Source organism: Oncorhynchus tshawytscha, linkage group LG04 (genome assembly GCF_018296145.1).
Source record: "Oncorhynchus tshawytscha isolate Ot180627B linkage group LG04, Otsh_v2.0, whole genome shotgun sequence".
In the NCBI taxonomy this organism is placed as follows: domain Eukaryota; kingdom Metazoa; phylum Chordata; class Actinopteri; order Salmoniformes; family Salmonidae; genus Oncorhynchus; species Oncorhynchus tshawytscha.
The window spans coordinates 45,090,581-45,118,437 of record NC_056432.1 but is presented as its reverse complement, the minus strand read 5'-3'; the positions used below and the strand labels follow the sequence as shown (position 1 = coordinate 45,118,437).

The 27,857-nt window shown below is 41.5% G+C and overlaps 1 protein-coding gene across 5 annotated transcripts; it reads right to left on the bottom strand.

The window, feature by feature from the left end:
- Positions 1 to 1,685: 1,685 nt before the first annotated feature.
- On the bottom strand, positions 1,686 to 19,789 carry suds3 (SDS3 homolog, SIN3A corepressor complex component). 5 transcript variants are annotated; one of them, XM_024418230.2, is made up of 11 exons: positions 19,574 to 19,789; positions 12,624 to 12,693; positions 12,261 to 12,316; positions 11,447 to 11,518; positions 11,228 to 11,247; positions 10,951 to 11,107; positions 10,397 to 10,492; positions 10,079 to 10,165; positions 9,748 to 9,853; positions 3,811 to 3,895; positions 1,686 to 2,120 (listed from the first exon to the last, which is right to left on the bottom strand). In XM_024418230.2, the coding sequence occupies exons 1-11, from the start codon at positions 19,683 to 19,685 to the stop codon at positions 2,022 to 2,024; spliced, it is 960 nt and encodes a 319-aa protein (XP_024273998.1). In that variant the 5' UTR covers positions 19,686 to 19,789; the 3' UTR covers positions 1,686 to 2,021. The 5 variants fall into 5 exon arrangements, 4 of the variants coding, with proteins under 4 accessions (XP_024273998.1, XP_024274001.1, XP_024274000.1 ...); XM_024418233.2 differs by lacking the exon at positions 19,574 to 19,789 and adding an exon at positions 13,734 to 14,603; XM_024418232.2 differs by lacking the exon at positions 19,574 to 19,789 and adding an exon at positions 13,330 to 13,716.
- Positions 19,790 to 27,857: the final 8,068 nt, after the last annotated feature.

Sequence of the window (27,857 nt, the reverse complement as noted above, 5' to 3'; positions counted from 1 at the left end):
AAACACTGTCAGTCGATAAATCTAAGATAATCGAGAAATTCAATAAGCACTTTTCTACAGCTGGCCATGCTTTCCAACTGGCTACCCCTACCTCGGCCAACATCTCAGCACTCCCTGCAGCAACTTGCCCAAGCACCTCAAACACGCTGAAGGTCTTAAACGATATAACCTCCACCGATAAAAGACAGTACTGTGCAGCAGTCTTCATCAACCTGGCCAAGGCTTTCGACTCTGTCAATCACCGCATTCGTATCGGCAGAGCCAATAGCATTGGCTTCTCAAATGACTGCCTCGCCTGGTTCACCAACTACTTCTCAGATAGAGTTCAGTGTGTCAAATCGGAGGGCCTGTTCTCAGGACCTCTGGCAGTCTATGGGGGTGCTACAGGGTTCAATTCTCAGGCCGACTCTTTTCTCTGTATATATCAATGTTATCGCTCTTCTTGCTGGTGATTCTCTGATCCACCTATACACCATTCTGTATACATCCAACCCTTCTTTAGACGTTGTGCTAACAAATCTCCAACAGAGCTTCAACGCCATACAACATTCTTCCGTAGCTTCCAACTGCTTTTAAATGCTAGTTAAACTAAGTGCATGCTCTTTAAACGATTTCTGCCCGCACCCTCCCGTCCGACTAGATTCACTATTCTGGACGGTTCTGACTTAGAATATGTTGACAACTACAAATACCTAAACGTCTGGTTAGTGTGAACTCTCCTTCCAGACTCACATTAAGTATCTTCAATCCAAAATTAAATCTAGAATTGGCTTCCTATTTCGCAAACAAAGCCGCCTTCACTCATGTCGCCAAACATACCCTTGTAAAACTATAATACCGATCCTTGACTTCGGCGCTGTCATTTACAAAATAGCCTCCAAGACTACTCAGCAAACTAGATGTAGTCGATCATAGTGCCATCCGTTTTGTCACCACCCACCACTGCGACTTGTATGCTCACTGGCTGGCCCTCGCTACATATTCGTCACCAAACCCACTGGCTCCAGGTCATCTATAAGTCTTTGCTAGGTAAAGCCCCACCTTATCTCAGCTCACTGGTCACCATAGCAACACCCACCCGTAGCACGTGCTCCAGCAGGTATATTGCACTGGTCATCCCCAAAGCCAACACTTCCTTTGGCCACCTTTCCTTCCAGTTCACTGCTGCCAATGACAGGAACGAATTGCAACAAAAAAAATCTCCCTCTCTAACTTTAAGCATCAGCTGTCAGAGCAGCTTACCGATCACTGTACCTGTACACAGCCAATCTGTAAATAGCACACGCACCTACAGCATCCCCATATTATTACTTACCCTCTTGCACCCCAGTATCTCTACTTGCACATTCATCATCTGCACATCTATCACTCCAGTGTTAATGCTAAATTGTAAATATTTCACCTCTATGGCCTATTTATTGCCTTTACCGCCCCGCCTGACTCTTCTACATATGCACACACTGTACATAGATTTTCTACTGTTATTGACTGTACATTTATGTGTAACTGTTGTTTTTGTCGCACTGCTTTGCTTTATTTTGGTGTGTGTAACATTTAACTAGGCAAGTCGGTTAAGAACAAATTCTTATTTACAATGACGCCCTACCCCGGCCAAACCCAGAAGACACTGGGCCCTATGGGACTCCCAATCATGGCCAGATGTGATACAGCCTGGATTCGAACCAGGGACTGTAGTGAAACCTCTTGCACTGAGATATAGTGCCTTAGACCGCTGCGCCGTTTGCGTGTTAACTATTTAACTGTACTAGAATGCTTAAAAGGCCGCAAAAATGTTACATATCGGGTATCGTTTTATTTGGCAAGGAAAATATCAATATCGGGCAAAAATGTTATAATTGGTGCATCCCTAGTTGAAACTTCAGGAAGTCATTGAGGCGGGGGATCAACATGAGTGAAGCCACATACTTTACTTACAAAAAGAGATAGAATGAGGGAGATGCTATAGAGATGGATGGAGAAATGCTATGGAGATGGATGGAGAAACAGAAGGGGCATGTGTTCTATGCCGCTGACCGCCGTCGGATGACAAACGCTCCTCTCTGCAGTTGTCCCAGGTAGATCCTCATCTTTGTGCTGTCACTGGTCTTCCTCACCCAGATCTGTGAGGGGGAAACAGAACAAATTACTCATTAGCTCTCCATGCAATAAGAAAGAGCATATCTGTAGGGGAAAATCACAAGTTCAGTGGATGAAAAAGCAGCAAAAATTCCTAACATTCCACAGCATTTTAAGTCATGCAGTCTAAGATTCCAAAACTGTAGAAGACATACAGCTAAAACGCATAGCTGTAGCTGTGTAGCCTGGCACCAGATCAGTTTGTGCCGTTTTGAACTACACTGAACAAAAATGCAACAATTTCAAAGATTATACTGTGTTACAGTTCATGAGGAAAAATCTGTAAATTTCTATCAATTACGCCCTGACCTATGGATTTCATATGACTGGGAATACAGATATGCATGTGGGTCACAGATACCTTAAAAATGTAGGGCCGTGGATCCAAAAACCAGTCAGAATCTGGTGTGACCAACTCTTGCCTCATGCAACATCTCCTTCAAATAGAGTTGATCAGGCTGTTGATCGAGGCCTGTGGAATGTTGTCCCGCTCCTCTTTAATGGCTGTGCTTAGTGGCGGTAACTGTAACACGCTGTCGTACATCGATCCAGAGAATCCCAAACATGGGTGACATGTATACAGGCCATGGAAGAACTGGGACATTGTCAGCTTTCAGGAATTGTGTACAGACGCTTACGACATCAGGCCTTACATTTTATGCTGAAACATGAGGTGATGGTGGAGGATGAATGGCACGACATGGGCCTCAGGATCTCGTCACATTATCTCAGTGCATTAAAATTGCCATTGATAAAATGCTATTCTGTTCATTGTCTGTAGCTTATGCCTGGATATACCATAACCATGGGCACACTGTTCACGTTGTTGACATCAGGAAACCTCTCACCCACACAACGCCATACAAGCTGTCTGCCACCTGCCCGGTACAGTTGAACCGGGATTCATCGTGAAGAGCACACTTCCCCAGCGTGCCAGTGGCCATCAAAGGTGAGCATTTGCCCACTGAAGTCTTTTAGGTCAAGACCCTGGTGAGGACGACGAACACGCAGATGAGCTTCACTGAGACGGTTCGTGCAGAAATTATTTGATTTTGCAAATCCACAGTTCAATCAACTGTCCGGATGGCTGGTCTCAGACAATACCGCAGGTGAAGAAGCTGAATGTGGAGGTCCTGGGCTAATGTGGTTACACATGGTCTACGGTTGTGAGGCTGGTTGGACATACTACCAAACTTTCTAAAATGACATTGGAGGCGGCTTATGGTAGAGAAATGAACATTACATTCTCTGGCAACAACTGGTGGACATTCCTGAAGTCAGCATGACAATAGCACATACCCTCAAAACTTGAGACATCTGTGGCATTGTGTTCTGTGACATTTTAGAGGGTCTTTTGATTGTGTCCCCAGCAAAAGGTGCATCTGTAATGATTGTGCTGTTTAATCAGATTCTTGATATGCCACACCTGTCATGTGGATGGATTATCTTGGCAAAGGAGAAATGCTCACCACCAGAGACGTAAACAAAATTTGAGAGAAACACGCTTTTAGTGAGTATGGAACATCTCTGAGATCTTTTATTTCATCTCATAAAACATGGGACTAACACTTTAAATGTTGCGTTTATATTTTTTTGTTCAGTGTAGTATGCAAGGACTAAAGACAGCCGGTAGCCTGGTCTAAGATATTTGTGCTATAAGGGTCTGACACCCACCTCGTTTGTTCCCACAGAGCTGATGACACAGCTGATCTTGGTATTCTCCTTTGACTCCAGGTAGATGGCTTGGCCCTTATGGTACCTGACAGGATCAAGACAAGAACAAAACTACATGAGCCAAAAAAAACAGTAGCAATTAAACACTTCTCATGCTGGAAATGAAAGTATGATCATTATCTTACCTTGTAGTCAGTAGCCATTTCAGACATTTCTAAGCAGTGTCCTTAAAAAAACTGACATTTAAATTAAAAAGGCAAAATATTTAAATGTAGTTCCTCTAATGTTTAATCGACTGACATTGAGTGAGGGGGTAAGAGCAGGGATCAGTCCATTCAGGTAAGAATGTCATACAGTACCAGACAAACGTTTGGACACCTACTCATTCAAGGGTTTTTCCTTTATTATTACTATTTTCTACATTATAGAATAGTAGTGATGTCATCAAAACATATGGAATCATGTAGTAACCAGAAGTGTTAAATATAAAATATATTTTGATTTGTTTAATATTCTTCAAAGTAGCCACCCTTTGACTTGATGACAGCTTTGCACATTCTTGGCATTCTCACAATCAGCTTCACCTGGAATGCTTTTCCAACAGTCTTGAAGGAGTACCCACATATGCTGAGAGCTTGTTGGCTGCTTTTCCGCCACTCTGCGGTCCTACTCATCTCAATTGGGTTGAGGTCGGGTGATTGTGGAGGCCACGTCATCTGATGCTGCCCTCCATCACTCCTTGGTCAAATATTCCTTACACAGCCTGGAGGTGTGTTGGGTCATTGTCCTGTTGAAAAACAAATGATAGTGGGACTAAGCACAAACCAGATGGGATGGCGTATAGCTACAGAATGCTGTGGTAGCCATGCTGGTTAAATAAATCACAGAGTGTCACCAGCAAAGCACCAGCAGACCGCCGCCATTCTTCACGGTGGGAACCACACGTGGAGATCATACGTTCACCTACTCTGCTTCTCACAATGACACAGTAGTTGGAACCAAAAAAGTCAAATTTGGACTCAGACCAAAGGACAGCTTTCCATCAGTCTAATGTCCATTGCTCGTGTTTCTTGGCCAAAGCAAGTCTCTTCTTATTGGTGACCTTCTGAAGTGGTTTCTTTGCAGCAACTCAACCACGAAGGCCTGATTTATGCAGTCTCCATTGAACAGTTGATGTTGAGTTGTGTCTGTTAATTGAACTCTGACACTTATTTGAGCTGCAATTTCTGAGGCTGGTAACTAATGAAAATATCCACTGAAGACGAGTTAACGCTGGGTCTTCCTTTCCTGTGGTGGTCCTCACGAGAGCCAGTTTATCATAGCACTTGGTTTTTGCAACTACACTTGAAGAAACTTTTTTTAAAGTTGAAATCTTCCAGATTGACTGACCATGTCTTAAAGTAATGGACAATCGTTTCATTTTGCTTATTTAAGCTGTTCTTGCCCAAATATGGACTTGGTCTTTTACCAAACAGGGCTGTCACAACACAATTGATTGGCTCAAACACACTAAGTAAACAAATCCCACAAATTAACTTAAGGCACACCTGTTGAATGAAATACATTCTAGGCGACTATCTCATGAAGTTGGTTGAGAATTCCAAGCATGTGCAAAGCCGTCAAGGCAAACGGTGGCTACTTTGAAGAATCTCAAATATATTTTGATTCGTTTAAACACTTTCTTGGTTACTACTTTATTCCATGTGTTATTTCATAGTTTTGATGTCTTCACTATTATTCTACAATGTAGAAAATAGTAAAAAATAAAGAAACCCTGGAATGAGTAGGTGTGTCCAAACTTTTGACTGGTACTGCACACACTATCTATTTAATGTAATTTTAAAAGGTAATCTAACAGAATCTGCTTGTTCTGTATGACAGCCAACCAGGTAATCTTGGATTATCATATACTCTGTCTGGGGAGAGTCATCCTGAGGTAAGAGCAGAAGCAGCTGGAACAGACTAAACAGACAGTAATCATTTTGAAAGGAGATGTAGATAGTACATTTCCCTGTGGACGTGGTATATCCAGTATCCTCACCAAAGCCATATAGTTTCACAGTTAACAACAGAGTGAGACTGATAGCAGCAAGCACTACTTAGTGGTCCATCACCTGAGCCCTCCCTCATTTCAAAATTTAGAGGCTACATGAAAGTCATGGAAAGGAACACGTTTCAAATTTCCTGTCTTCAAAAGGAATTATTCATTGACGTTTGATGTCCTATGCAGGGAGCGCTCGACTCTCCCCCTCTACCATAAGGGCCTGAGAGGACGGATTATCCAAGTAAAGCCAACATTCAGTCCTTTCTGTCAGAATGGCCAATGCCATGTTCTTGCTCCATGATAGTGGAATGTAAATCCATGGTAGCAGATAACTAACATTCCCACCATTAGTAAGACATAACCTTTCTCTATTGACCAGAGGGCAGATAGTATTTTGTAGGTAAGTCCACTAAAACCTTTGCAGACATGCCAGAAATACAGCCAGTAAAGGCTACAATTCCTGTTGTATAGTATTTATACGGCTGTGTGGCCATCTAGTGGCTAATAAGTCAACTGCATCATGGATTAAAAACTCAAAATTCTATAATAATAAACCAGTTTAGTAGGTCACATGTTTTGCCCCATTTTTGGGGATTTTTTGGGACCTAAGTTTGACTTTATCAACCTAAATGAAAATCCCCCTTTTCTTCTGCGTTTTTAAAAAAGTCTAATAAAACAAATTAAAGTGAAGATAAACAAAGGCCATTGTGATTGAACAAGCTTCGCATGCATTTACATTAAACTTAAATTAAAAGCAGTCTCCGATAGCCACCGGTCCCTTTTAAAAGGGGCGGCAGGTAGCCTAGTGGATAGATTGTTGTACCAGTAACCGAAAGGTTGCTGGATCGAATCCCCAAGCTGACAAGGTAAAAATCTGTCATTCTGCCCCTGAACAAGGCAGTTAACCCACTGTTCCTAGGCCATTGTAAATAAGAATTTGTCCTTAACCTACTTACCCATTAAAAAATTTAAAAAACACATTTCACTGCAATTACATGGGATTCAAGGCACGCGGAATGAGAATGGTGCTGAAGCTCGAAAATCAGGGGTGCATGATAGGCAGCGAAGTCTGACTTTTGATGGATTTGTCATTACAATGTCTATACGGTCACATTGAGTTTTCAAAAATGTTTTAAGCAAAAGCTGTGTGCATTAAGGAAATAGATGTGTGGCTAAAATAGAAGCCCGTCTCCAATAACCGCTGGTGTGTTCAGTGATTGAAAAAAAGTGAAAACTACTGGGCTATTAATTGAAGTTTTACAGTATGTATGTACAGTGCATTCAGAAAATATTCAGAGCACCTCACATTTCCCAAATGTTCTGATGTTACAGCCTTATTCTAAAATTGATTGAAGACATTTAATTCCCTCAATCTACACACAACACCCCATAATGACAAAGACAAAACATGTTTTATTATACACTGCTCAAAAAAATAAAGGGACCACAAACAATGTAACTCCAAGTCAATCACACTTCTGTGAAATCAAACTGTCCACTTAGGAAGCAATACTGATTGACAATAAATTTCACATGCTGTTGTGCAAATGGAATAGACAACAGGTGGAAATTATAGGCAATTAGCAAGACACCCCCAATAAAGGAGTGGTTCTGCAGGTGGTGACCACAGACCACTTCTCAGTTCCTATGCTTCCTGGCTGATGGTTTGGTCACTTTTGAATGCTGGCGGTTCGTTCACTCTAGTGGTAGCATGAGACGGAGTCTAGAACCCACACAAGTGGCTCAGGTACTGCAGCTCATCCAGGATGGCACATCAATGCGAGCTGTGGCAAGAAGGTTTGCTGTGTCTGGAGGCGCTACCAGGAGACAGGCCAGTACATCAGGAGACGTGGAGGAAGCCGTAGGAGGGCAACAACCCAGCAGCAGGACCGCTACCTCCGCCTTTGTGCAAGGAGGAGCACTGCCAGAGCCCTGCAAAATGACCTCCAGCAGGCCACAAATGTGCATGTGTCTTCTCAAACGGTCAGAAACAGACTTCATGAGGGTGGTATGAGGGCCCGACGTCCACAGGTGGGGGTTGTGCTTACAGCCCAACACCGTGCAGGACGTTTGGCATTTGCCAGAGAACACCAAGATTGGCAAATTCGCCACTGGTGCCCTGTGCTCTTCACAGATGAAAGCAGGTTCACACGGAGCACATGAGACAGACGTGACAGTCTGGAGACGCCGTGGAGAACGTTCTGCTGCCTGCAACATCCTCCAGCATGATCGGTTTGGCGGTGGGTCAGTCATGGTGTGGGGTGGCATTTCTTTGGGGGGCCGCACAGCCCTCCATGTGCTCGCCAGAGGTAGCCTGACTGCCATTAGGTACCGAGATGAGATCCTCAGACCCCTTGTGAGACCATATGCTGGTGCGGTTGACCCTGGGTTGCTCCTAATGCAAGATAAAGCTAGACCTCATGTGGCTGGAGTGTGTCAGCAGTTCCTGCAAGAGGAAGGCATTGATGCTATGGACTGGCCTGCCCGTTCCCCAGACCTGAATCCAATTGAGCACATCATGTCTCACTCCATCCACCAAAACCACATTGCACCACAGACTGTCCAGGAGTTGGTGGATGCTTTAGTCCAGGTATGGGAGGAGATCCCTCAGGAGACCATCCACCACCTCATCAGGAGCATGCCCAGGCGTTGTAGGGAGGTCATACAGGCACGTGGAGGCCACACATATTTTAGTGTTCCCTTTTTTTTGTTGGAGCAGTGCATTTTAGCAAATGTATTAAATATATATATATTTTTAAAAACCTTCATTATTCAGACCCTTTGCCATGACACTCAAAATTGAGCTCAGGTGCATCCTGTTTCCATTGATTATCTTTGAGATGTTTCTACAACTTGATTGGAGTCCACCTGTGGTAAATTCAAGTGATTGGACATGATTTGGAAATACACATACCGGTCTACATATTGTCCCAGTTGACAGTGCATTTCAGAGCAAAGACCAAGCCATGAGGTTGAAGGAATTGTACTTAGAGTGCCGAGACAGGATTGTGTCAAGGCACAGATCTGGGGAAGGGTATCAAAACATTTCTGCAGCAATGAAGGTCCTCAAAAACACAGTGGCCTCCATCATTCCTAAATGGAGGAAATTTGGGACCACCAAGGCTCTTGCTTGAGATGGCAGCCCAACCAAACTGAGCAATCGGAGGAAAGGGTCCTTGGTCAGGGACGTGACCAAGAACACGATGGTCACTCTGACAGAGCTCCAGAGTCACTCTCTGTGGAGATGGGAGAACCTTCCAGAAGGACAACCATCTCCGCAGCACTCCACTAATCGGCCTTTATGGTAGAGTGGCTAGATGGAAGACACTCCTCAGTAAAAGGCAAATGACAGCCGCTTAGTTTGCCAAAAGTCACCTAAAGGCCTCTCAGACCATGAGAAACAAGATTCTATGGTCTGATGAAACCAAGACTTAACTCTTTGGCCTTAATGCCAAGCGTCACCATCCCTACGGTGAAAAATGGTGGTGACAGCATCATGCTGTGGTGATGTTTTTCAGCAGCAGGGACTGGGAGACTAGTCAGGATCAAGGGAAAGATGAACGGAGCAGGGAGATCCTTGATGAAAACCTGCTCCAGAGCGCTCAGGACCTCAGTCTGGGGCAAAGGTTCACCTTTCAACAGGACAACAACCCTAAGCACACAGCCAAGACACAGGAGTGGCTTCTGGACAAGACTCTGAATGTCCTTGAGCGCAAACTTAAACCCGATCGAACATCTCTGGAGAGATCTGTTTTTGCTTTATCATTATGGGGTAGTGTGTGTAGATTGGGGGGGAAAAAAACAATTTAATCCATTTTAATATAAGGCTATAACGTAACAAAATGTGGAAAAAGTCAAGGAGTCTGAATACTTTCCGAATGCACTGTATGTACCATCTCTTGTCATAGTAGAGCTTTCCTTCTTCGATGCGGGCTTCATAGCGCTGTGAAGGGACCTCTACTGGAGTGGTGGGCATATGGTCTGGAGAAGACGGAGACACTGGGGGAGAAAACATGGCATGAGAACACAAATCTATCTAGTCATTTCAATGTAAATAGTTAACTTACTAACACGGCCTGGGCAGGTTTTTATATTAAACAATGGTATCTAAAAATTAATATAATATTTTCTGAACTAAAATCCTTTAATAACTTGATGTACTTTTTCTCATTTTAGCTGAATAGGTCTTTAGACTAACTGAAACAATCATAAGAGTAGTAAAACCTGGATGCTTGGGGGACTTCAGCTGCTTGTTCAGTGTTCGCAGATCTTCCATTATCTGTTCGTCTGTTAGCAAATAGTTTAACTGAGGTGTGCCTAGTTAAGGACAACTCTTATCATAATTTGTACCCAGATACTCCAAATAATATTTCTGTAAATAGCAATATTTGTTATAACAGCTGTGCAAATTAGAAATGGGAAATGTACTGTAACGAAAGAAAATAAGTAAAGACAAGATTGTTATTGAAGACAGATGGATTCTGCACAGCGCATAGCTTGTGTCAACCCTTATATAAACAAGCAGAGAGTTGTAAAGGATATCAGGTGCAGGTTTCCTTCGTTTGTCTGGAATGGGGACTGGATCGTTGGGCCTCCTCCTCAATTTCCGGGTCATGATGGGTTTCACCTCCATAGAATCTAGAGGGAAACAAACCATGAGCTCACTGCAGCTGACACTCAAAGAAATAAGTAAAACAGATTAAATGTATATCAGTATATTGATAACTATAATATATGTAAAGTATTCTCATTACGTAAAGTTACATGACCTTACAGGTTTTAATAACATTACTACACAGTAACAAGATCATCAGCTGAGTGATTAGCATGAAATATGCACATTTTGAGTAAGAGAACACAATTCATCTAAGACTAGGCCATTTTAACTGGCACCCATGTTAATACCAAGGCTGTGAGATCTGAGATTGGCTTAAAAGCTCTCCCTCTCATCTCTAAAACACTTCCACTGCATGAACAGAAATAATTTAGCCTACATAGTCTTCTTTCCTCAAATTTTCTCTCTTTCTCTCATTCTTTTTAATCCCCATATGAGGGGGGAAGATTTCTCTGTTATCTTTTTCAATGATTCTCCTTACCGCCGGTCAACTCCATTGTTAATTTCTCATTCTCTATCATCTTCTTCTTTTCCTCCAGCTCAGAAATTAAATTTTCCTTCAGCTCAACCTTCTTATCGTCAAACTCCTTCACCGCCGCTTTTTTCTCTTTGATGTGGTTCCTTTCCACCTGTTCTGTCTGTGATAGACAGAAAAAGAGGAGAGGCACAGGGATGTTCACTGTGTCAAAAGGACATCATGGCAGGCTAATTATTCAATGGAATTACAATGTTAAGTAATAATATCAAACATGTCTTACCTCGAGTTGGAGGAAGAGATCTGTAGGAAACAGACAACACAATGGTAACGCTCATGTTAACTGAAACATCAGTTACTCCCCGTATGTCGCATTGACTTGTCACAAAATCTGCACATCCTTGGGTGAGTTCAAGATCAAATTATAAAGAATATGGACTCTACACGTGGAAAACTACTAAAAACACCCATCTAGTTCAAAAACAGTGCACAGTGATCTTACCAGCATTGCGAAGTCTCTCTTTATATTGCTGGTCCAGCTTCTTCATTCTCTTCTGGTACTCCTGAAGTGTTCCTGCAGAGATGAGAAAACAGCATGTAACGTCCAACGTTCAACCAATTTTTGCAAGGAACAACACTACCTCTGAAGTGTCATCGTAACAGTTGTGTCAAATGATAAAGGTCTGCTAAGCTACTACTTCAGCATGTTGAGGGATTTATGACATTGCTTATCAAATAGATTGTAATTACAGTGAGGATGATTAGAGTATAGGATAGGCCAAATTCATAAATAAAGTAGCCTTTCACATGCCTTAGCTTGCGTGAGACAGAACAGCTCATAGGAGCAGGAGCCTATGTCTGTAGCGTGAGGCAGCTTGATGTACAAATATACCCCATGGACAGGATACTAGTCTATCACAGGGCTTTACCGCCAATCTCCTAGATGCATCGGGTCCCATTTTTACAGTCTTGGTTATGACTCAGCTAGGACCCAAACTCCCAATCTCAGGGCGGACACTAACCACAAGGCCACGGAGTAGGTTGAATTCATAAATTAAAGGGCTCCCGAGAGAGGCAGCGGTCTAAGGCACTGTATCTCAGTGGTAGAGGCGTCACTACAGACCCTGGTTCAATATCACAACCGGACGTGATTGTGTGCCGCTCTATGGGACTCCCAATCGGCCCAGTGTCTTCCAGGTTTGGACGGGGTAGGGAGTCATTGTAAATAAGAACTTGTTCTTAACGGACTTGCCTAGTTAAATTTTAAAAAACAATAAAATAACTGCAGTGAGGATAATTAGAAACAGTGACATTACCTTCTTGGAGTTGCGTCAACTGCCTTTTCAATGATGCCAACTTGTCTTTGTACATCCTGCAACAAAACAAACATGATTATCACAACCAACTACTGTATCTGTACATTTAGTCCTTCAAGATCGGGCTACATTTTGAACATCCCATTTGGTCCATGTTGTCATCTATTCCAGGGCTCTCCAACCCTGTTCCTGTACAGCTACCCTCCTGTAGGTTTTAGCTCCTACCCCAGTTGTAACTAACCTGATTCAACTTATCAACAAGCGAATTATTAGAATCAAGTGCGCTACATTAGAGTTGGTGTGAGGGTTGGAGAGCCCTGATTAATCTATCCAGCGTAAACATGCATTTTGGGGAAAACTCACTGTTCTTTAATTTCCACATAGTCATCCTCGTTGTGTTTCGCTAGGTCAGTTTCACTGGCGTCTTCAGTGTCTGAAAAAGGGCAAAAAAGCCTGATGTCAGTTATTAAAGTATACTAGCTATAACCTTAAACCTTAAACCTAAAGTACCAAATTAGGCAATATCATATGGCATGCCAAGACATTTTCAGAACACGTTGGTCAATCCCATTCCCAAACCAATGATATGAATACTTTTAGGACATGCGGTCCTCCATAAAGAGACCGGAAATCGTAGTAACGTTAAGACTAATAAAAACATATGCACACAGTAAAGTTAACATTATTTGCGTCACCCATGACTCGGATACCAGGCATTTGTTTAAACTTACATAAACGCATACCAAAACACAGAAAAACGATGTGCGGAGGCTGATAAAAGGGCACAGGTTCCCCCCCACTGATACATTCAAATATAGCTTGGGTAGTAGCTAAGTTAGGTAGCGAACTACCTAGTTTATCCTAACTGACTTAGCAGGCTACTACGGTCACAAGCAAAGTGGTAAACTAGCACGCTAGACATTCCGCGAACAACCTGGCTCTTTTGTATCAACAACTTCTCGCTGAAACGTCGCAGAAAGAAATGTACTACGGCAGAAAGCTACCGACTCAAGTAATTAGTCGTTTCTCATTTGACCAGCCAACTAATTCTCAATAGCGAACGGTTTACCTTGAGCGCCGAACGTTTGCCGCATGTTGACTTGCTAGCACAGTTGCTATTGCGTAGCTGATGGAGCCAAGTTCCAGGCGTGCGGTGTGATGTGGCAAGCTAACGTTAGCTAGCTTAGCAACGACTCACTCAGAAGACTTGGTTAGTTAGCTAATTAAGCGAGTTTCTTAGATTCAATCTCGTGAGCTTGACCTGTGTTTTGCCGAACGTTGCGTGACATTACCTACCTAGCTACCCTGACTAGCTCGTTAGTCAACTAGCAAACGTTGGTTGCCAAGCTACTGAGCTTGCCAGCGCAAAGGTTTTGCCGGTTACTTGTCAGCGGATTGTACTTTAACGTTAGCTAGATATCTCCTAGTCGACAAATTACGCTAGCTAGACAGTTTAAAAATGGATGACCTTACCTTTGATAAAACGACTATCCATCAAAGTCAGTTAACATTGTTGGCTAGCGTCATTGCTGAAAATTTGAATGAGCTTGGCCGGGCCTCAAAATCTAACTATCCAACCACCATCGACATGCAAGGATAATTACAAAAATACAACACGTTTCATATATATTTCACACCAAGAATGTGTCAGAACAGGCCAATCAATTAAATCATAGGTGGTAAAGCCATTTTCTTGTCACATGTCAATGTTCTAACGTTACTGAGAATTACTGCCTGCCCTGACTTGTTTCTAACTTTACTACTAATATTTTTAACATTAAATGAGCCAGATGGCAGAATCGAGACTCCAGTGCATGGGGGTAACAAGATGAACGCGTTCTACGTTAACTTTAGCAATCTGTCCACCACCAGACCAGAACACGGTTTGCTGTAACGTTAACTCGTTAGAAGACTTTTACAACCAGGCTTGGATGCAAACCATGAAAGTTGAAAAATACATGAACTCCTCCCCGTGACAGGTAGCTTTCTTGCCAGCTAGCTACTAACATTACTCCTCGTGTGAACCAGAATATGGCGTTTAAAATGAAAATCGCCATATTCAACGTCTCCTGTAAACCCTGCCTGATTCTGGTTCACTCGTCGTGGTGCCAGATCCACCACGAATCAGAAGCCTGTGGTGTAGTGATGGGTCGTTCGCGAACGAGTCGGATCTAGAGCCATCTCGCATATCAGAAGAGCCGAATCTATTTATACAAATATAAACAAATTAAGATATGAATAATCAAAAGATTTGAATTAATATAATTAACTAATTCAAAATACGAAATAAATGAATAATAAGCCTAAATGCTCAAGCGCACACACATTCGTTCTGACCCTCTGCTCAGACTAACAGCCTCACCTGTTCCTGTCAAATCAGACAGTGTCAACCAATGACCAAATATGCGTAAGGGAGGGCCGAGCCGAGCAAACTCACTCAGTCACACACTTAGCAGCAGAGGAGAGAGAGGAAGGACAGCTGTGAAAACAACAGCTGGAAAATTAGTCGGAAGCACAGTAGCATTTGGATGCATTTTAATAATGTAGACAATGTTAGAGCACGGTGTAGAATTTGCCAAAACAAAATCTTATAAAGCCAGTTCTACGCAAAACCTACACCGGCATATGCAAACTGTGAAGCTAGCGAAGCTTCGAGAAACTAGCGAGCCTGCTAGTGATAGTGGTGGAGCCAGCACCTCCACACGTGGAGATGTATCCACTCAGTTAAGTAGGCCTGCTCCGCAACCCACAGCAACACAGTCTTCTATGGACCGGTTTATGCCAAAGTCTGTCTAGCAAAACAAGGCCAAATTGATATTGCATTGGCTAAAATGATTGCCACAGATTTCCAACCGTTGAGGACCAAGGTTTTGAAATTGTGTACATTGGATTTAGACTATTGCTATCATTTCTAAGCAGGAAACCCTTTCAAAATCACTTACTCCACAACTGTAAGAGAGCACACAGGCTTCAGTGCGGGAAGGAGTCCAAAAAGCTACTGCAGTTTGCCTGACTGCTGGACATCAAGGGTAACCAGTTCTTACATGTTGGTTACATGTCACTTCAATGAAGATTTTTCAATGTCTAGCTGTCTTCTGGACTGCTTGGAGTTCAGCGACAGACACCTCAGAGAACTTGGCAGAGGAATTGTTGAGTGGCCAGAGAATGGCAAGTAGATGGAAAAGTAGTCTGTTGTGTTAGCGACAATGCAGCTAACATAACCAAAGCCATAAATGTTTAAATGGACCCATCATCCATGTCTTGCCCACACAATCAACCTGATCGTAAGAGATGCTCTGAAGGTGATGAAGCCCACTGTGGACAAAGTGAAAGCAGCTGTGGAATACTTCCACAGGAGCACAGTAGGTGCTGAAAAACTAAAGTCTACACAATGCCGGATGTGGATAACTGAGCTGAGGCCTAAACAAGACTGCACTACAAGGTGGAATTCAAAATTGTATATGTTTAAGCGGTTTCTTGAGTCAAAGGATGCCATCATCTCTACCATGGCCATTGTCAATGCACCTCTGACCCAAGAGGAATGGGAGGTGGTGGAGGTGTGCAGAGTCCAGGAATCCTTTGAGCAGGTCACTGTGGAGAGGTACAGTAAGTAACATGAACTAATAAGTAACTTTTTTCAGCTATGTGACAGCCTCAAATGATATTCCTGTGACAGGGTCTGCAGCGAATCACAGCCAGCCGCTAGAGAGAAGCAAATGTAACCACAGGACATGCGACAGAGTTGGACACCCTATTTTCATCAATGGACAGAAAGTTTCACAGAATGGAATATAATCACGTGCTATCAGAAACTGCGGCACTTGACCCCAGGTTTAAGAAGTTAGCCTTCAGTGATGCCAGAGCGATTGATAAGGCTCTTCAAAGAATAACCTCAGCAGCAGGGAGGGACAGCCCCAGCAGTCAGTTGGCTCAGGCACCAGGAAGAAGAGGGAGCAGAAGCACCAGCAGTAGTGCCACACCTGTCTGCTGTTTGGATGCTGTTTGACGAGAGAGAAACTGGGGATGCAGCACGAAGGAATCCCTCAGCAGATGCCATAATGGAGGTCCGATCCTATTTGGAGGAGCCCCTCCTACAAAGATCTGCAGATCCTCTGAGCTGGTGGAAGAACAAAGCCTCTGTCTACCCATGGCTTACTAAAGTCATGACAGGGAGACTGCATGGTGGCCACATCAATTCCCTCTGAGATGGTCTTCTCAAAAACGGGACAAATAATTACTGAGAGAAGAAACCGCATCAGCCCCTCAAGTGAGGCAGCTTGCATTTCTGAATGCAAATCTCTCATAAAAGCAAAATATGGTCAGCATTGCTGTGTGCTGCTGGTTATAACATGGCACTAAAGAAGAGAGATAAGAGGGACTAGTTTAATGTTTTAAGTGGGTTGCTGCAGTTATGCACATTTATTTCTCGTTGATATTGTGCAATATTCTATTATGTTCAGATTGTATTCGTTTTGAATGGTTAGATTTATGCACTGTTTATATACATTAAAGTTATACTTTAAATGCAAATGTTTAGTAGCATTCTTTTTCATAAACCAATGCATTTTTAAATAGATTAAAGGTAGAATATAATTTCATTTATAATAATTTAATTGTTTTAACATCAATTATAGTCAAACTATTGCAAACTGTTTGACTTAAAAAATACAAAACATTTTTTTTAAAGAGCCGTTAGGGAGCCAAAAGAGCCGTCTCTTTTTGGTGAGCTGAGCCGACTCACTGAAAAGAGCTACTGTGTTGTTGATTAAACTGGCCAGTCATCTTTTTTTTTGTTTGTTTTTTTTTCTATTAAGTAACAAAACAAATACAATAATAGAAATATACAAACAAGAGTACATAAACCTAACAGTGTTACATATCGAGATTGTCATGTCTCTTGTCAGAAGGCATGGACCAAAGCGCAGCGTGGTAAGTGTTCATGATAAATTTATTACTCAAAACACTCGAACAAAATAACAAAGAGTGAAAACAGAAACAGTCCTGTCAGGTGCAGACACTAAACAGAAAATAACTACCCACAAAACCCAAACGAAAAAGGACAACTCATATGATCCCCAATCAGAGACAACGATAGACAGCTGCCTCTGATTGGGAACCACACCAACATCGAAATAAAGAAACTAGAATGCCCACCCTAGTCACACCCTGGCCTAACCATGATAGAGAATAAAAGCCTCTCTATGGCCAGGATGTGACAGTGATACATTTTCAATTTGTCAAAAAGGTTTATGATACCTTTTGGTTTTTACACTTACTGATAGAATTTAAATGTAATTTTGAAATTTTCTTAGACAAATGTGTAGAGGGGTTTGTTCACTTCATTTCATGGATAAATTGTCTGCCATGAAAAATAAACAAATTACCAATTAAAGTTAAATCAGGGTCCATATCATATGGATCAAATTAAAACAATATAAGAGTCTTTCAAATTAACATTAATAGTAGCTAGTTTCTTTTAAAATAAAATATTTTAACTCAACCCAAAATCTTCTGACATAAGAACAATCCCAAAATAAATGGTCAAGAGTCTCTGGGCTACAACCACAAAATACATGTTATCAATAGTTATTTTGAAACTGTGTATAATAAAGATTTTACAGGGTAGATTCTTTGAATTAGTTTGTATGATATTTCTTTCACCTTTTTAGATATACAGTATTTCCCAGACAACAAGACTTTGTTCAAGTTCACTTGTCCTAGGGCTGCATTTTAGTATATTCTAGCAGAGGGAATAGTAACATCTTGACAGTTTTCTTTTATACACGTTATTACATTTATAGTTTAAAATGTCAATTCATTCTAGTCATACGGAGGCTACAAAATCCTCAACAGTAGCACTTGGAGTACTGTTATATTCTCACAAAAGAAGAATAGCACCTTTAGGGACAGCTCTAACAACTATTTGAAACTCCTCGGGATTTGTGTGTTCTCATGAATTCTGGATAATCATATAGTTGTCCATCATTATGCAATCATTGTTTAACCCAGATATGGAAAAACAAAGACTTGTTTTTGTATCTTATGACTATTATTCCAGATTGTATATCTATGTGGGGGAAAATTGTTTGTACATGAGGTTCCAAGTTAGAAGTACTTGTTTATGAAAGTTAGCAAACTTAATTGAGATCTAACCCACATCAAAGTTGCATTTGAACAAGAATTCTAGACCACCAATCTGTTGGAATATTACATTTGGGACTATATTCCAAATGCAATCCTTATTTCTTAAATAGTTTTGTATCCATTTTAACTTAGATTATATTATAAGTTTTAAAATCCAGAGCATTCAACCCTCCCTCACTTTGTGTTCTACATATTACCCCTTTTCTTAAACAATGAGGTTTAGTCCACCATATGAAGTAAAATCATTTAGTATCAACCATTTTAGTTACAGAGGAACGTCCAAGGCAAGGGAGGTAAACACCAACCTTGACAGACCTTCAGATTGACAAAAGTACACGTCCAGAAAGAAAGATCTCCTAATAACCAGCAGTTAAATCTCTTTTCAATTTTCTCTACAATATGAGATACATTTAAGTTGTCCCTTTCTTTCTGATCGTTGCTAACTTTAATACGAAGATATGTGATCACATCTTTTACAAGGATATTACATAGAGTTTAAGGTCACATTTTTTCAACGCAAATAAATCACATTTTCTAATATTCAGGGATAAACCAGATACACGTGAGAAGGCATTAATACATTCAATAGCTTTCCTGACTTCAATATGTTATTTAAAAAAAAATGTGGTGTCAGCAAATTGTGAATATTCTCTCTTTATCTTGTATCTGAATACCCCTAAAACTATACATATTGATATTTTGCCATAACTTGTGACCCCAAAATATAAAAGCTGGCCATCCTTGTTTAATTCCGCGCCTAATGTCGAATCTCTGTGAAGTTAATTGGGATAATTTAACAGAGCTGTTACTATTATTGTAAAGTGTCTTAACTATACTTCGAAAATAGACCAAACCCCCAAAAAGAAAATGTTCAACTGTATCAAAAGCCTTGTAAAAGCGTACAAATAAAGCTATATTCCATGTGTGGTTAGCTAGTTAACTACGGTACTGTAGCTATCGTTACATCGTTGCTCAAGCTAACGTCAGCTCAAACGTACTGCCTTTACAGTTAAATGGGAATGAGTTTATAAAAAAATATTTTTTTAATATAATATTTAAAAAAATCTAACGTGAATTAATGTTCCTTAGTAAATATAACAAGTGTAATGCGTTAGCCAGCTAAAGCTAACTAACGCGTCAGTGACCCTAGCTAGTTTAGCTAACGTTACCTTCTTCCGAGTCTATTCCCCTGAAGCTTCGATCATCGTCCTCGTCCACACTATCAAGTTCTTCTTCATCATTGTAATAATCTACCATCGGTGATAGTAAAGTGGAAGCCATATGATGGCTAGCTAGTAAAATTGTAAACAAACGTTAGATAAACAATCGATTTGAATTGCTGTACATAACAAAACAGCGCCTACGTCTGTTAAGACCCCAATATATGTGAGATGGCCGCCAACGCGCCTGACCAAAATCTCAAATTCACAAAACTAAATATATATTTTTGGGGGGTGATTTTATCACACCGTTGTGGTTAAAACATGTACTAATTGAATCACGTGTACGTTAAATAGCCGTTTTCCCTATAACTGCACCTGATGTGTGTTGTCTAAGTAGGCATTTACGAGGTCAGTCCTCGTGCAGAGCGCCACGATTTTCGAGGTGTTGTTGTTGCTGTTGTTGTTGTTGTTGTTGTTGTTGTTGTTGTTGTGATGATTCTTCTTCTATAGTATTTAGAGGTGCATGCCGCCACCTACTGCGTGGGGTGAAAACTGGGGAACTTTAACGTAGAAAACACAGGGGGGAAAACAAAAACATAATGCATTGTTTCAGCCATAAAGTCCTGGAGATCCAAAAGCCTTTTTGTTGCATTCACAATTATGTCATGTTTCTTCGATTTCTTGCTAGTTTTACTTGTACAATGTATCACCTGCACAATATACACAACAAAATAAACCTTCTAAACTTTCAGCACTTCAGGATCCCTCAACTGATGAACAACACTTTCTGCAGGCTGCAGGGGCATCCATTGCCATTTCTTACTCATTTGCACTTGCTCCTTCTGCCATTTGCCTGCCTCTTTATAGGAGACTTGGTGGAAAGCCCGGATTCTTGCTACTTCGACCTCCTTCACCAATACAGGGCCTTCCTGGAACTCGGGAACGTGGTTTCCACCACAATTGCAGCACTGTGTATCCACTGACTCTTCCACAACATATTTATTCCGTCTGCACACACTTGCCACAAGGCCCAACTTTTTAAATTCAAGACACTGTAACGGTCCCTTCCAGACTCCTACCACCCACCAAAGGACGTTGGAGTACAAAAATCTGTTAACCACTTAACCAAGGATCTAAATTTAACCTTGTGTAATACCCTAGATGCAGTCACACCTCTAAAAACAAAAAACATTTGTCAGAAGAAATTAGCTCCCTGATATACAGAAAATATCCGAGCCCAAAAGCAAGCTTCCAGAAAATTGAAACGGAAATGACGCTCCACCAAACTGGAAGTTTTCCGAGTAGCTTGGAAAGACAGTACCATCCAACATTTTTTTTTACTGTCGCGTAGCTAACTAAAAAGTAGCATTCCCAAGAGAGGATGGCCTTCACTTCAGCAGTGATGAATTCATGAACATTTTTGATGAAAAGATCATGATCATTATATAGCAAATTACGGACTCCTCTTTGAATCTGCATATTTCTCCAAAACTCTGTTGTCCTGAGTCTGCACAGAACTGCCAGGACCTAAGATCAATGGTGTCCTTCAAGTTTTTTCTTCCTGTATCTCTCGACACATTCACGAAAATAGTAATGACCTCTAAACCTTCCAGCTGCCTACTGGACCCTATTCCAATGAAACTACTGAAAGAGCTACTTCCTGTGCTTGGCCCTCCTATGTTGAACATAATAATTGGCTCCCTATCCTCCAGATCTGTACCAAACTCACTAAAAGTGGCAGTAATAAAGCCTCCTGTAAAAATCCAAAACTTGACCTGGAAAAAATAAAGAAAAAAGATTGGCCTATATCGAATCTCCCATTTTTCTAAAACATTTTTGAAAAAGCTGTTAAGCAGCAACTCACTGCCTTCCTGAAGACAAATAATGTATACGAAACGCTCCAGCCTGGTTTTAGACTCCATCATAGTGCTGAGACGGCACTCGTGATGATGTTAAATTACCTTTAAATGGCATCAGACCAAGGCTCTGTATCTGTCCTCGAGCTCCTAGACCTTATTGCCGCCTTTGACACCATCAATCACCAAGTTCTTTTGGAGAGATTGGAAACCTTAATTGGTCTAAATGGACAAGTTCTTGCCTGGTTTAGATCTTATCTGTCGGAAAGATATCAGCAGTGTTGTGTTCGATTCACCTGAAGTGAGACAGATTCAGATTCAAGACTGGGGGGGGCAAGACCGAGTCAAAACCGAGTCCGGGAGGGGGACAAGGGGTCCCTAGACCGAGTCAAGACCAAGACCCGAAAAATGCCAGAGTCCAATTTCAGACCATGATTGAATTTTTGTCAAATCAACACAGTAATAAGAGTTCAAAATGTCCAGTATTTCTGTGTTCATATTTCAGAAAAAACATATGGAAAAGACATTCAGAATGGTGAAAAAATGCATGCCGAGGGAAATTAGAGCCACTCTACAAAGTATTACTAACTCAAACCCAGTGGGAAACAATGAGGGCCTTTTTAGGACTTACAAAAAATAAAATATGAATAACTCTAATTCTACTATTATTTTCAATGATGTTCTTATTTAATCTCTTCAGTTTTTATTGGAAAGGAAATGGTTAACACTGAAGCGAGGCAAAAATATCCAATCAGGATTTTTCTTTGGTGGTCTCTGAGGAGAAAATTCTATCTAGCTAAATCAGCCATTGGCTAGGAAAGAGGGTGGGAAGAAAAGCCGATCAAGGATGGGTGTGACGGGGAGGAGATGGCAGAAACTTAAGTTTTGTTTGAAATTGCTAGTGAGTCGGGTGAAGCTAATAGTACAGAAAGTAGGAATGAGTGGGTTACATTGGTGAAGAAAAAGAGAAACGAGAAGTAAAGCTGTAGTAGGAAAATAGGAAACCACTAGACACGTTTTTAGTCGGAGTGAAGGTTTTGGATCAATGCTACTTGGGAAACATTCCAAGGAAAATCTGAAATGTGTTGGAGGAAAGTGTGGTGTCGGTGAGAGACTTCAGAAGAAGTCTCAAAAAGATGGAATGTTTCTTGTATGGATTTTCGTAGCCGGGCACCTATCAAGGGAGTTATTTCTGGGGTTGCGTAAGAAATAAAGGCAGAGTATATTACTGAAGACATTGATGGAGTGGTTGGTGCACGTCAACTGACCTGTATGGTAAATAAATTCACTTCATCCATGCTACTGCTCTTTGAAGAGTCTCTCCCTTCTCATATAAAGTTAGGATTCATGTCCTGTAAGATTTTTGTGCACAATTTTTTTTGTGCACAATCCCCTTCAGTGTCATAAATGTCAAGTGTGTGCAGAAGGGAAGAGTATTGTATGCCAGATGAAGTCAAATGCTGCAACTGTGGAGGTGAACATTTACCTGAGTTCCTGGAATGCTCCGTTAGGGTGAAGGAGAGTGAGGTGGCAAGGGTAAGGAGTGTCCAGCGTGTCTCCTTTTTTGAGGCGGTGCGAAGATTGGAAGGAATGAGTAGCGAGGAAGAAACAATTGTAGTAGTCATCACCATGAGCAGTAAGGGGTTTTCATCAAACAAAGGATAGTGAAAAACTACATGTTAAAAAGGTGGACTCTACGTTTTTGGGGTCTTTGTGATTTCAGAGCCGAGGCTGTGCAAGAAATCCTGTCGGTGAGTCTTCTGCCATCACAGGCCCATGAGCCTGTGTAGGGATGTATTTTGGAGTGGACTGTGATTGAAGAAGTGGGATGGGTTTTGTCAGTTGATGTGTTTAATTTTGAATTTTGTATGGTGTCATTTTCCCCCTTTCCCGCAATGTTTTTTGTTTCTTATTCAATACCATGTCCAGCTGGTGGCGGTAATGCACCATTAACATTGGATGCCCATCGCCGCATCGAAGAAGAAGCCATTGATTGGCTAGGCCATCAGAAGCTAGATAGAAGGCATCTGCCATTTAACTGTATTAGGGCAAACTTTGTGAGGGAATAAACCAATCACATTGTGACTTCTAAAGGGTGGGACCGATTTTACAAAAACAAATGGAAACTTCTGCCTTCTCAAAGGCCAACAGGTCACTGTGCAATTGCAAGCTGTAGTTTTCCCACAGACTAGTAAGCCATCTTTTGTTATAGGCTAGTTTGCAGTGGCTGCAGCAGGTGTTATTGAAGAGGATGTTGTTTGTAATTTGTTAGCTTCTCCCTTTTCAAGAATAACTTTCAACAAGAAGTTCATTTTCAAATTATCGTCATCTGGTGAGTGGAACTGTGTTTGTTATTGGAGCTCGCTAGCTGTTGTTAGCCATCTCTTTGAAAATAACATGTGTGAAACATTGTTGCATTTAAACTTTAGGTCCCTAAGTTACTTTGTGCTTAATGTGAAATGTTTTGTTGTAATGGGAAGTAATAATTTAGATTGGTCAATTTTGATTGGGAAATGCTTAGCCTAATGGTTGTGTTTTTGTATTCTTATTATAGGGACCTACTGGCTTATGTCCGAAGGAATGGACTGCTTATCCTTTAACATCATGCTGTGTTTGACTGCTGTCTTTCCATCGGCCCTATGCAGTGGTGTTGTGGTGCCTGGAGAAGTGGGTATACTCAAATTTTGGCCAAGATTTCTCAAATGGCCTACCCAGTGAAGGAAAGGCTCCTTATGTGAAAAGTTTTCCTATATATTTAAACACTCAATCACACTTAGAACATAACATTTGTTGTTTTTCTATTTAAAAAAAAAACTAAGTCCACAACAATGCTTAAACCAAATAAGGAGACCATTTTGGAGAAGTGAGGAGTATTTTTGTAATAATAATGTATTCTTTATTTGTTTTTGCTCAATCTGATTTAGTGGGCCTGGCTCACTAGTGTGTGGGCATGTGTCCAGGCCCACTCATGCCCACGCCCCTGATGCAAACAGTACACGATGACTGACCTGCGCATCACAAAAAGCCTTTGGACCAAACTCATTCAATACATGGTTTGCATACCCATTGTTGCCTTAGTTAGCGTTTTCTATCTACCCTACCGATGACATTCCTCTGTGCGCTCCATGCCAAACGCATGTGACTTTATTTCACGTACTTTGTGATTGTGTAGGTTAATTTGTGCATGATGGTACTACATAGATTGTACTACATAATTGATAAGTCATATACCTACACTACTCTAATATGCATCAGTGGGGATTAAGAAGTGAGTATAAGCAATGCTCACTGGAAAAAAAGGTGGTTATATGATATATACAGTTGAAGTTTACATACACGTAGGTTGGAGTCATTAAAACTTGTTTTTCAACCATTCCACAAATTTCTTGTTAAAAAATTATAGTTTTGGGAAGTCGGTTAGGACATCTACTCTGTGCATGACACAAGTCATGTTTTCAACAATTGTTTACAGACAGATTATTTCACTTATAATTCACTGTATCACAACTCCAGTGGGTCAGAAGTTTACATACACTAAGTTGACTGTGCCTTTAAACAGCTTGGAAAATTCCATAAAATTATGTCATGGCTTTAGAAGCTTCCGATAGGCTAATTGACATCATTTGAGTCAATTGGGGGTGTACCTGTGGATGTATTTCAAGGCCTACCTTCAAACCCAATGCCTCTTTGCTTGACATCATGGGGAAATCAGCCAAGACATCAGAAAACAAATTGTAGACCTCCACTAGTCTGGTTCATCCTTGGGAGCAATATTCAAATATTCAAATGCCTAAAGGTACCACGTTCATCTGTACAAACAATAGTACGCAAGTATAAACACCATTAGACCATGCAGCCATCATTCCGCTAAGGAAGGAGACACATTCTGTCTCCTAGACATGAACGTACTTTGGTGCGAAAAGTGCAAATCAATCCCAGAACAACAGCAAAGGACCTTGTGAAGATGCTGGAGGAAACAAGTGCAAAAGTATCTATAGCCACAGCAAAACGAGTCCTATACCGACATGACCTGAAAGGCCGCTCAGCAAGGAAGAAGCCACTGCTCCAAAAACCGCCATTAAAAAAGCCAGACTACGGTTTGCAACTGCACATGGGGACAAAGATTGTACTTTTTGGAGTGGAGGAGAAGCATCAGCGTAGCCAGGGAGTGAAGCAGTGACAGGACTATGATACAGCTCACTTCACTACCAGAGATTACCCGGTTTACCCGAGATTGCCCTCTGGTCTGATGAAACAAAAATATAACTGTTTGGCCATAATGACCATCATGATGTTTGGAGGAAAAAGGGGGAGGCTTGCAAGCCGAGCGGGGGTGGCAGCATCATGCTGTGGGGGTGCTTTGCTATAGGAGGGACTGGTGCACTTCACAAAACAGATGGGCATCATTAGCAAGGAAAATTATGGGGATATATTGAAGCAACATCTCAAGACATCAGTGAGGAAGTTAAAGCTTGGTCGCAAATGGGTCTTCCAAATGGACAATGACCCCAAGCATACTTCCAAAGTTGTGGCAAAATGGCTTTAAAGACAACAAAGTCAAGGTCAAGTGGTCATCACAAAGCCATGACCTCAATCCTATAGAACATTTTTGGGCAGAACTGAACAAGCGTGTGCGAACAAGGAGGACTACAAACCTGACTCAGTTACACCAGCTCTGTCAGGAGGAATGGGCCAAAATTCACCTAACTTATTGTGGGAAGCTTGTGGAAGGCTACCTGAAATGTTTGACCCAAGTTAAACAATTTAATGGCAATGCTACCAAATACTAATTGAGTGCATGTAAACTTCTGACCCACTGGGAATGTGACGAAAGAAATAAAAGCTGAAATAAATAAATCATTCTCTCTACTATTATTCTGACATTTCACATTCTTAAAATAAAGTGGTGATCCTAACTGACCTAAGATAGGGAATTTTGAAAAACTGAACGTATTTGGCTGAGGTGTATGTAAACTTCTGACCTCAACTGTACCTGCACATAGCATCTACTACAACACTGGCCCTTTTGTGTTTTACAAAATTGTACTTCTGCGTTGGTATTACAGTTGCTGTTCTTTCAGTATCATGACCTAAGACCTAGGTCCAATAGATATAAAGACTGTTCAGGAATTAATGTATCAAGAAGTGTGTGTGTGTGTGTGTGTGTGTGTGTGTGTACAGTTTAAGTCGGAAGTGCATCACGTCATGCCAGGGTTTTTTCCGCTATACTCGACTTGAGTGGGTTGAGTCACTGACTTGATCTTCCTGTCCGGTTTTGCGCCCTTTCGGGCAAGTGAATTGGAGATCTTCATGGGCTATACTCACTCTTGTCTCAGGGCAGTAAGATGGTGGTCTGTTGATATCCCTCTAGTGGTGTGGGGGCTGTGCTTTGGAAAAGTGGGTGTGGTTATATCCTGCCTGGTTGGCCCTATCCGAGGGTATTGTCGGAAAGGGCCAAACTGTCACACCACCTCCTCCTCTATTCTTCTGTAGATTTTGGCAGCTAACTTTAAGGTGCATTACTGCCATTAACTTAACTGGAGTGTGGACCAGAGACAGGGAAGGTCTAAATCCTGGAGGCGAAAGAAACCCACACCTGTTTAGGCGAGGTGCTGGCTAGTGGAGTAGAACACTTGAAAAAGAAAAGGAGCTCCGCACACTCTAGGAGCTCAGATGCAATAATTTAATAACCTAATAATTTTAATAACCTATTAAGGTCTAAATGTTACCCAATATTCTCATCTCCCTAAGGAAACAAAATATATAATTAAATACTACACCCCCTGAAGATTTCTCCAGCAGTTCATTTAATTTTGGCTCTTCAACCTCATTACGCCTCAAATCTAATAAATCGCTCCTTTTCCCTCCCATATTTCTGGCACTGAAACAAAACATGTTCCACTGTCCATCTCCTCCTGACAATGATCACACCTCCCAGTCAGATGTTTCCCCACCAATTTCAATGTACTATTGAGCCTTGTGTGTCCCAGTCTCAGCCTTGTGATTACACTTTCCTCCCTTCTCTCTCAGCCTGATGACCTCCCTGCCCCCACCTGTTCCTGAATCTTATACAAGTGTCTTCCTTTTCCACAACCCTTGCCATTTTGTTTTTAACCACTATTTTTAATTAACCTCATGGCTTCACTGATTTGACAATTCCATCTCAACATTAGGATATTTAAGAGCCTGCTTGGTGATAACCTGCCATCCTCATTCCCCTCTACTCCCACATGAGCTGGTACCCATAGGAACATCACAAATACCCCCATCTGTCTCACCTTATACAACCACTGCAAAACTTCGTACAACACATCCTGTCTGCTGAGAGGCAAATTAATTTAAGCTCATCAGTGCTGCACAGGAGTCCGAGCAGATGACTACTCTGTCTGACCTCACCACCTCCACCCACTCTGCAGCCAAGAGTAGGCCCATCA

Bases quoted from the DNA above. Each gene is read 5' to 3' on its own strand.
- suds3 (XM_024418230.2), bottom strand. From the start codon at position 19,685: ATGGCTTCCACTTTACTATCACCGATGGTAGATTATTACAATGATGAA. The intron at 3,896-9,747 runs GTACATACAGTG...TGATCCTGTCAG, and splicing joins CTCTACTATGACAAGAGATG to GTACCATAAGGGCCAAGCCA. The intron at 2,121-3,810 runs GTGGGTGTCAGA...TCCCCCTCACAG, and splicing joins GCTCTGTGGGAACAAACGAG to ATCTGGGTGAGGAAGACCAG.